The following is a 10,953-nucleotide window of genomic DNA, read 5'->3' as shown; positions in this document are numbered from 1 at the left end:
CTGTCTTATAGACAGTTATCAATTTAAATTATGTTGGAAAATTCAAGTTGCATAAAAGATAAACAGGAAAATCCATTTTTAAAGGGCAAAAAAAAAATAGAATATGTATGTTAATATACCGTATTTAAGCTTCAAATGACTAAAGTCAAACACAGGGTTTCTTTCACATTGGTTGCATGCAGTTAAAGCATCAAAACTCAGCATTTTAAAGAGATTTATCCTGTTTAGAAAATAGTTTTGTTTACCCCCCCTCACTGCTGCCTAAGACAACAAAGCTGTTATACACTGTAGCGGCCTTCAAGTGCAAGACCTTAAAAAACCACTGCCTAAACACAAAGTTCTAACTGTGCAAGGGAACACTAGAAATAATATGCTAACCTAAAACTTCATCACATGACCCATTGCACAGACTTACATTTGAAAGACCAGAGCTTCTGCAGGGATGTCTTTTTTTTCTTTTATTGTAAAGGACTGCAGGTTTAATTAGTACTTACTTAGAAAATAGGCCGGGTTGAGCATAAACCCGACAGCTTAGGAAAAATAACGCCATACATACTGTGAAGTACGGTGGAGGAAGTGTCATGGTTTGGGAATGCTTTGCCAGGTTTTAGAGAATTCTTAACATCTTTATCTCAGGTCACACCTCCTTAAAACAACATAGTTTAATTACGAAGGAGCTGGTGATAATGTATAAAAAGGATTGAAAGAGCACCCAATAAAATATACAAATATAAAGCATAACATCATGACAATTGAATGGCTAAATAAGGGATTGAAAGCTGATAATTATGTACATATATACACAGATGAAATTAGTTTTATGAAGAAATCTAACAAACTGATCCTTGATTTTTTTTAGCTTTCCTTTTATAGAGCTATCACCATTATGTTTCCCTCCCATACACTTCAAATGATTTGTGTTTAATGTTCAAGCGTTCATATTTTTAGTTGCCCTTTAGCTCAGAGCTTGTATTTCAAATAAAATCCCTGTCAATGACACACTTTCCTTATCTGAGATCAGGGATACTTCATTGATCTCAGCTGAGAATCTTAGAAATAAGAAATCGTACAAAAAAGAAGTGATGTGTCTCTTTATTGTGATCCTCTATCTTTGACACAGTGTAACTGCATTACAGAACATTGAAGACAGAGTTAATACTTAGTGAGCAGATCTAAATGTTGCTAGTGGCAAAATTTAGAAGAGCATGAATGGTGTACTGCTAAGAAACACAGTGGGTACCATAAAATTACCCAGTTTCCAGTGAATGTACAAAAACCAAGACAAAAGTGCTGTTAAAAAAATGTTTATACCTATCAAAACCACTTAAGGCAAAGGAAAGATGCTACAATTAAAATGCAGGAATAAAAAAGCTGTGTACTAAACATACAGTTCCGGTCAGAACTTTAAATGATATCATGAGGGATTCATCATTTCAGACTTTTGAGATTGTCTAAGGGTTGAATGTTAAAAGGACTGGATAATAAAATTTAGTGAGGATTTCCTCTGGCATCAAATAACGTCTCGCAGAATTCTGACCCGATATTTGACCAATTTGGTTTTCTGGTGGACACCCACACTGCAGGCATAGTTCAGTTGTTCTTTAAAAGGCTAAGATTGACCCTTAGGAAGATATTCCCCCAAGCTCTATCCACTGAGAACCAGTTTTAACCTGCGATTGGATTATTAACCTGTTAAAATAACCAACTCTACCCAGGGTTTAACCATCTGACCTTACTGAACTCACAATAAGTCCTAAAGCTTTATGGTCACAGAGATAAAGACTAGGCTATTTGGCAGCTATTTGTTTTTTTGAAATGGTTTCAAATGTAACTTGACTGGTTTTGGAATGGTTAGAGCTTTGGCAGTGGTTGCAATCTACTAGGTGTGTCGTTTTGCCTGCTCCCATAACAAGCGGTTACCTCAAAATGCATAAAAGAATGGCAACAAATTTTACAACGAACGTCCCTCTTCACACAACCAGGATTAAAATTCGGATCACGCTCATTACAAAGACAAACCCCTTCAGTAGCTAAACCCTACGGTATTAAATGTTTGATGACCAATATGTAAATTAGTAGGAATTTCAACCAATTTCGATAAAATGTGTATGTTTTGACCGGAGCTGTATGGTGAATAGAGCTCTAATCATTGACATCAATACAAAACTTATTTTTAAGTGCTTAAATATGAATTCGATTTATAACTTTTTCAATTCCTTTATAGGTCCATGCTCTTAAAATCAACTCTGTGGGAGTTAAATCAGCACGATATCGGTGAGCAAACCGTGGCTAATGAATAGCTTCTAAAACTGAGGAAACATGCTCTTTTTTTATGTACAAGTGAAAAGGCATTTTGAACCAGCTGTGCAGTCAAGCTTGGTTACTGTGTGTCTAAAAATAAATGAAACTGCAGTAATTTAAAGGCATTGCAATGGAAGCCTGGATTAAAATCTCAACAATATGCTGTGACATATGCTGTGAAAAAGCTGGACCTGATCACAGATTTAATCTGAGCTTCTGAGTTAGGATCGCTGTTCAGTCTTGTAACCAGGTCTGCAGCAGTCTACATGAGATACTGACCTACAGGAGCACTGATGTTTAAGACATCATCTCACTATTTTTATTTTTTAGGCGTAAGAAATGTATTGACAAAGATTTATTGATGTTTGAGTAGTTTGTTCACATTTACCTGACAATGCTAAAAAAAAAAAAACATTATTTAACATTGTTTTCCATAAACAAAACAGATTTTAGGATCCTTCAACATATTTTCTCCATTGAAATGTTAATCAAGGCACAAGGGCAGCAGTATAAAGAAGTTACTACACATGTTACTGTTGTCTAGTAGAGTCTAGGTGGATTATATTACACAACCTGTCTTAAAGTTACAGTACAGTGATGCAGATTGTAGAAAAGCCTAACAGCATAGAGGTGTGATATGCAAATTGCATTGAACTATATGTATGCAAACATTATATTGGGTTTAGGTAGCAAAACTGTACTTGCTTATTTTATTGGAAATAAAAACGCACATTTACTCCCACTTTTCATAAACTGGGAGTTTTGCCAGCACCAAATACTGCAACTGTTACAGGAAAAAAAAGGCTGTAACAAAATAAGTAGAGCTGAATGAGGCGTTTGTTTTCGGAAGAACATTTGCTGGTGACCTATTCCAGGATAAAAAATAAAACAGGCCAATGTCTACTTAGAGGAAGTGACGCGGTCGATCCATCATGCAGCAGCGCCTTTCTTCAGACTCTAATCTGGTATCCATTAATATCAGTTGGTTTTTGCTCCAGAACCTTCTTTTCTCCAGAGGGGCTGAAACAAAAAGACAAGAATAAATAAAAAAAAAATTAAAAAGCTAACATTTTTTTTTTAATATTTTATAGAGAGCTGGGACTAATTCTCTTGTTGGAGTCTAGGAGAAATTAATTTTCATTGAGTGGAAATGTGCAATTACTGGTTAAAATACCAGGTTTTTAATTAAATAAAAAATTATAATAAGATAAATCTTTTCAGGATGTTTTAGACTTAATGTCACCAACAACCTGAGCAAATAAATTAATGTATCAAATGAAATCTTTAGGGGGGGAAAAACAAAAAATTTTTAAATATTGTGGTTGCATAAGTGTGGACCCTTAACCTAATACTTTGAATCTTTCAACAGGCATCTTTCAATTTCATTATAGCATTCGGCCTTCTGGGTTAAAGTCCAACATTGCAGTTTTTCACTGGGCAATAGTTGCAGATTATTTTTTGCAAAAAAGGAGCAAATCTATCAGATCACAAGGAAATCTCCAATTTTATCTATATCACTCTACTGGCTTAAACACTATCAAAACATTAATCTTCTTCTGATTAAACCTTTCTTTTTTCATTAGGAGAAATATTTTTGATCCTTAAGCATGATGCTGCCACTGCCATGCTTCACTTTGAAGGTTCAATTTGAATTATAGTCAAAAGTATTGCAAACTTAACATGGCTTTTGCTTTTTACCTTTGTGAGAAAAAATATCCATTTAAATATCCTCAAAAGACCGATCATATGAAGAATATGGGAAATTTTCCCATGGCTTCTTTAATCTAAACATTTGGCTTCTTTTCATCTTATTAATTTTTAAAGGATGTCCAGTTATTAAAAATGTTGTCATTTTCTCCAGTGATTTTTTTGTGCTGATACATGCCCCTAATAAAACAAATGCGTTAAATTATTTTCATCTTCAACAGACTCATACCTTTTTAGAGAGAAATCAAGGAAAAGCCTACAAGAACCGGTGTGTGTTAATCTGAATGTAGAGGTAATTCTGCATAAGGGTGAAAGGGGGCGTGCACACTTATGTAACCACATTTTTTTTTACTTTTTCCCTTCAAGAAATTTTTTTTTTCATTTGAGTTGTACAATTTTGAAGTTTTCAATTTTTATCAGAGCGTACAGGTTTCTACTGTACATTCATTGATAGCCATGCCTGTAGTTTTTCTACATGGAACTTATCATTAGGAGCATCCTATCAATCCTACCGTCTCTCAACTCGACTGATCCTTCGAAGGGGGCTGCCTGGTCCTTTGAGAGGAGAGCCCATGCTGTTTCTCCTGTCTTTAGTAGGAGAGGGAGGTGCCGGCTTCCCAATCTGCAAAAATAAACGAATCATTTCTTTTAAATTACATTTGGAAACTACAGTCCACATTCCGTCTGTTCTCCCTTCCTCTGTTCTGCTTGTAGCACTAATCTGTTCATGCTTTCAAAGAGATTGTGCCAAGCACTCAGCAGAAAGCCCTCTTAGTGATAGATGGAGCCATCTTTAAACATAGAAGTCATCGCATTACTTTTATTATCCTCAATAACCTTCATCACTGCTGCTCTCATTATATTGGCATGAGAGATGATGAGGGAGAAACATTTCAGAGAAATTGCCTCTCAACCAGCAGCTCAACTCAGGGCCTCACTGGAGTCTCAAGGAGACAAAAGACAAACATCTGCATTTTAAATCAGTATATGACAGGAAGCTTCATCTATTTTATTGATCAGCTGAAGAGTTTTGGGGGGGGTTTTTTGTAAAAATTTGATTATTTTGGCATTTTTGGTGATTATACTTGATAAAAATCCAACAAATCAAATCCAACAAATCTGTAAAAAATATATATATATATTTTTTTTTATCCATAAAAACACATTTTTTTTCTTTTTCACTAGTTTTCATGTAAAAGAAAAAAAATTACCAATATTATTACTGGGAAGGCTAGCAGCATGACCGTTCAGGAGCTAAATATGAAAACTTTTACAAAACAAATAATTTAACTTTTTGATTTTGAACGTGTTTGAGCTCCAGGACACAGCACACATCAATAAAAAATAAAAACTATCAATAAAATTAATGCAAAAGCAAGATATTAAAAGCAGAAGTGTACCTTCAGCCTCATGTCACGGGTGTGTCTCTCCAGCTCCTTCCGTAACTCCTCCTTGCTCAGCTTGTCCACGTCCAGTATGGAGTGTTTCCACTCAATCTGCTCCACACTATGAGGGTCATGGGACACGTATTGTCCAATCTTAATCTTACGCAGGGTGTGCCAGTAACCCCTGTAGGCGCCTTCAAATTCCTGAACCAAGTCCAAGAGTGTTCGAAACTCCAGAGGCTTGAACATGAGGTCCTCCCTTCGGCTTATGCCCAGCGCGCCGAAGCGCCCGCCGCTGTGGATACCCAGCACAATGTGGTAGAAGTGGTTCCCTGAGAACTGAGATTTAAAGCTAAGTGGGAAGCGTTCCACACCGGGCATGTTGTTAGTGAGATGACTTCATCACTAGACGTCAAGGAAATGAACATCAGGATTTTCATCCTGGATTGTGGAGGCAACGAATGGTTCAAAACGTTCACACTGACTTTTGGTAAATATGTGTATAAAACCTTAAAATACAGACTATTCTTTCATTGCTCCAACTCTTTAGAGCAGGTTTCCTAAATTCCAGTCCTCTAATTGCTTAATTATCTTCTCAACATGCAGTAGTTCTTCAGAGTCCTGCTAATGACCTGAGCTAATGACCTAATGCTATGCTGTCTTCAACTCATCCAAAAAGGTTTTCAACTGCATCGGATACTCAGATCACACCAGATCAACCGTTTCTGAATCAACACAGAATATCTTGATATGGAAAAATTACTGTATATATATATATATATATATATATATATATATATAAAACACATTCTTTTTTTATTTACAAGAAGAAATTTTTGTTTAAAATGCTAAGGTATTCTAAGTAGTTCAAGTAGTTCAGTCTAACAAGGTTCTCAGGACCTTTGAAAGAGAAACAAGCCCTCAGAATCACAGATCCACCACCATGCTTATATTCTATATATAACCTTTGTTTCGTGGCATAACTAGATAGGAGTTTACTGCTAAAATCTTTAAACTTAATCTAGTCTGACTCAGTTTGGGCAGTTCTACACATTTACATTTTTGATGCAAAAAAACAAAAGACTGCAATCTCTGACATGCCATCCAAACAAGTATTTAACTAATAGAAAATAGGTCTATGTCAGATATAGTTTAAACAGTAAAAATGAATGATCGTAGACACACCCGTCAACTTTACAACACAATTAATCTGACTGCATTTAATTAGAAACGACAGAAACACCTGGAGGGATTGTGTGTAAAATAAAGTGGACTCTAAACATTTGGTATTCTAAAGTGTGGGTCATTATGCTGCTGCAATAAAAGATACATTTTTACACATTTTACCAGATTTGCCAATGAGTAAGTGGAAAATATATATTTTTTTCCTTTAGAAAAAAGAATCTTAAGCCAAATTTACCTCTGCAATCAAATAGACAGTTAATACAATCTCATGCAACCTGCCCTTTAGCCTTAAAGATACATGGCCAGGATCACCGCCTCTAAGCATTTGATTGGCAGAGCCTCTCTTGTCATCTCCTTAGCGATGTCCATCAACCTGTGAGAACAAATAAAAGAAAGAAAAGAGATTTTTTTTTTTATTTCATATACATGCTTGCATAAAAAAACTAACCCTAATGCTAGTCTAAATTGTGTCTTTGGGCTGCTCTTGTTTTCAGTAGGTTGAAATAATTTCCATCATGCAGGGAAATGGAGCCTAAATCTAATAAAGCAGGATCAGGAAGTGTGTTTCAGGCATCTGCTGACTGACATTAGCAAGTACTTTAAAAAAATCCCTGGAGTAAACAAGAGACATAGCTAAAGCACGAGCATCCCTGGTAGATTCAGCACCATCCCTGAAAACAACCTTTTTGGGTTTTATTTCCAAAGTAAGATTAACTCACGCAGTGAGAGGACGGCTTTTCTTTATTTCAAAAAACTGTGTCCCTGTGTGATTGTACCTGTAAGATACAGTTAAGGCTAAAGAGTTACACAGACATGAAACACAGAATGAAAGGGGAGGAGGGCACAGCGTTTTAGAGTGCTTTGTTATATTCATAGGCTGCTGATTAATTATGAATGAATTTCTGCACAAAGTGGAAATCATGGTTTTGGTTAATACTGAATGCAGAGTCTACACTGGATGGCCTATATTACACAATACTCCATGATTCATTTGACACCCTCCACAATTAAACCAATTTAATATTAAATTGAGTTTTAAATAAAAGCAATCGACTATTGTAAATGCATGAAAGGATACTGTAATTCCCTGATGTACTTTTGTATGGCTTCCAGGCGCAGTGGGATGGTAGTTGTAGGTTGGAATGTAGGCACGCTTGGTACTGGAATCTGAGGGGACAAACAACTGCTATTACACAACAATCGCAATATTCACTGTAACGTAAGGCAAAGTTCAGCTGAATTTAAAACATATGAAAAACATATGCAATAAAATTCCAAGGATTTTACAGAAATATTAGGAATAACTAAAGTTGAAAAAATAAAATAAGAAAAACGAACATTTCTACATTACATAAAAGAGACAAAGACGCACGTTTAATTCAAATAAATAGCAGAAACATGATACTCTGATGTCTGGATAAAGAAGCGTCTGATCATGAGAGCTCTAAATGGTTCACATTAAACATTATATCATATTAAACCGTTCAGCACCACGTAGAACGAGAACAGGATATTAAAATCGTTCATATTAGACGCAGCGGTTCGATTTAAGGATTTCATATCATTTTCTTTATGTTCATCATGCTCTACCATCTACCAGCTTTACTTTGTGCAGCCTGATTGATTTTTACAGAGATAGCTTAAAGATTGGATGACAGCAATCTAACCCACTGATGGTAAATGCTTGCAGTAGTAGTTCATTCTTTTTTTAAAGAAACACTTTAGAATGACAACATTTTTAATGTAGTAGGAGGCAAATTTAATAATATATCTTATGTGCTTTTGGTTTTTACACCCATTTAGTAAGTTTAGTTGAGTGCTGATCCCTTAATCTTCCTTTTCTGCCTTAACTTGAAAGAGATTTTGATGCATGCCCTCGATTATAGTATCACACAATTATGCTTTATTAACCTTAATAGACTGTAATAGACTAAAATCTTTTCCCGTTACATTTATAGTTTCTAAATGACACAAATCTGTGTCCTTTTTGTGTCACTTGATTTAGCATTTAATTGTTGAAACAATTCTAACAGTGAATCTAACAACCCCAGTAATTTCCCATCCTATGCATTATGATCAGCTGTGTCAAACGTAGAACAGAAAGACAGAAACCTTGCATGTATAAGCCATTAAACCTTTATTATTACTGTTTTCTAGCTGCAAGTTATAAAAAGTTAATTGTACCATAAAAGAAAATTTTTCATAAAGTAAAAATTTGAATTTGCTAAAAATATTTGGTTGGCTATAGGACTACTATTTCTGTCCTTTTCAAAATAAAGTTGAAATCTCTACAGTTTTTAAGATTTACAATTTTTCTTTTTAAACTATGAGCTCCCTTTCTTTTTCATATACAAAAAGGAGTATTTGGATTTTCCATCTACTCCTATTTCAGAAATTTGGCTTATGTCACAACTTCTATGATGATGGAATGACTACCAAGTGCTACAAGAACAGCAAAGTCCCTTTCTATCTTTAGGAAACTCTTAAAGACCAACCTCTTCAAAGAGCATTTTTTTCCTAACTCTTACCCATACCTCTGTACCCCTCTACTACTCTTTCTGCCATTCCCTCTCTCTCTCTCTCTCTCTCTTTGCTGTCCCCACTGATTCAGACTAGGGATTTTCCTCTAGAGAACGTATTACCATATTGATGATAACTGTAAAATTGTGTCTACTTTCTAAGTCGCTTTGGATAAAAGCATCTGCTAAATGCATAAATATAAATATCATAATTAACCCGTTTTCTTGGATTAATAGAGCTCGGCCTGTATTTCAGTGTAGTCCTGTTTCTCTGACTGTGACTGGCTGGATGTGCTCTCTTCATCCTCTGACATGGGAGCTGGTTTGTATGGCTATTTTTTTTTCCTGGACGGTGAGCTGGTTGACAGTTGCATATTTTTTTTATTTTTATCTCTGCTTCTGTCTGCATGAACCCCAGTCAGCCTCGGCAGATGGCCACTCACATCGAGTCTGGTTCTGCTGGAGGTTTCTTCCTGTTAAAAAGGAGTTTTCCTCTTAACTGTCGCTACAAGCATGCTTAGTGTAAGGGATTCTCAATGAATCAATGCAATCAACTGGTTTTCTTTAGAAGGAAAACTTTGAATCAATTTAACTGTATCATCTGGTTGAATTGTAAAGTGCCTTGAGATGACATGTGTTGTGAATTGGCGCAATATAAATAAACTGAATTGAATAACAACAGTTTAAATGTCCTGTAAGTTATATTTACCTTGGGCAGGTCCATAACACCCCTTATGTCCTTGGCCAGAGCTTCACCACCTGGGTGCATTCTGGCCACATGACGCCACATCCTCTCCCAAGTCTCCTCATCCATTGGAAGGCCTCCTCTGTTTACATAGAAGGGCACCCCTCCATCCCTCAACTCTTCCTCCCCTTCATCCTCCTCATCCCTCTCCTCTGCTGAGCCCACTGTGACTCTCAGCATCCCTTCTTCAGTGGTCAGCCACACAGTCCAGAAGCAGAAACAGTCCTGCCTTTGGTTCTTTAAGTGGTTAATCAGCTTGCAGTTTAAAGCAGGTTCCAGCAGCAGATGGTCATCTCATGACCTCCAGGAGATTGTGGAATCAATATCTGAAAAAGAAAAAGCTGTTAGTGAATCTGTTATTAAAGCAGAGTTAAAATGTATTAGGTTATTCAAGCTAAAAGCAGAAATTAAAAGTAGGAAAAAAATAATATTTCTTGCAGCAAGTAGCCTATTTGATACCTATTTAAACAGTAATGTCTTTCTAATGAACTGCTTATTAATAAACAAAATAAAGGCGGCTTATTAGTGAGAAAAAAAAATGTATGGTACAATTATTATATATGCTCATTCAAAAAAAAAGGAAGTATTCACATTGTCCCCATAGCAACGCCGCGGCAGAAGCTGTCGGGGTGTTGACTTTGCAGGAGATAAAGTATTAGAAAATCCTAATTCCCTGCACCGCTGGAGGTCATTCAAGCCTCAAATACGAAACGAAAAATGTCCCTCTGAGATCCCATTTTAGGCTTCCTTCATTCATTTAGATCAGGCTCATCTTTTAAAATAATTTCCTTCCAATCCAGCCGGTTCATTGTTCCTGCAGATGCTCCTCTTCTCTGCACAGGTTTCTGAGTCAAACGAGCTGCCCAGACACTCCCCGACCTCAGTCTACTGCGCATGCGCGTGTTTTAGAGAATGATCTCAGTGATGACACGAGCTGCATTCAGGTGCTCCTCGTAAAAAGCCCTTTTTAGACAAATGGAGTGTAAATTAAGTTAAAAATAATAGATCTTTTGTTAGTAATCGGTTTTCGAATGAGTTATTGGAAATATGTAAGATAAATATGAACATTTGTTCTTTAATCAGTTAATGTGTATATATATATACATGTATA

The 10,953-nt window shown here is 36.0% G+C and overlaps 1 protein-coding gene across 1 annotated transcript; it reads right to left on the bottom strand.

The window, feature by feature from the left end:
- Nucleotides 1-2,337: 2,337 nt before the first annotated feature.
- vash1 (vasohibin 1) lies at nucleotides 2,338-10,715 on the bottom strand. Its single transcript, XM_015394097.1, has 8 exons — nucleotides 10,434-10,715; nucleotides 9,807-10,168; nucleotides 7,657-7,745; nucleotides 7,298-7,354; nucleotides 6,877-6,951; nucleotides 5,409-5,790; nucleotides 4,521-4,630; nucleotides 2,338-3,321 (listed from the first exon to the last, which is right to left on the bottom strand). Exons 2-8 carry the CDS (start codon nucleotides 10,020-10,022, stop codon nucleotides 3,252-3,254), a joined length of 999 nt encoding a protein of 332 aa, XP_015249583.1. The 5' UTR covers nucleotides 10,023-10,168; nucleotides 10,434-10,715; the 3' UTR covers nucleotides 2,338-3,251.
- Between the last annotated feature and the right edge of the window lie 238 nt (nucleotides 10,716-10,953).

This window comes from Cyprinodon variegatus, unplaced genomic scaffold (assembly GCF_000732505.1).
Source record: "Cyprinodon variegatus isolate N-32 unplaced genomic scaffold, C_variegatus-1.0 Scaffold671, whole genome shotgun sequence".
Classification (NCBI taxonomy): domain Eukaryota; kingdom Metazoa; phylum Chordata; class Actinopteri; order Cyprinodontiformes; family Cyprinodontidae; genus Cyprinodon; species Cyprinodon variegatus.
The sequence above is the reverse complement of the archived record's forward strand: the minus strand, read 5'-3'. Positions and strand labels throughout refer to the sequence as shown.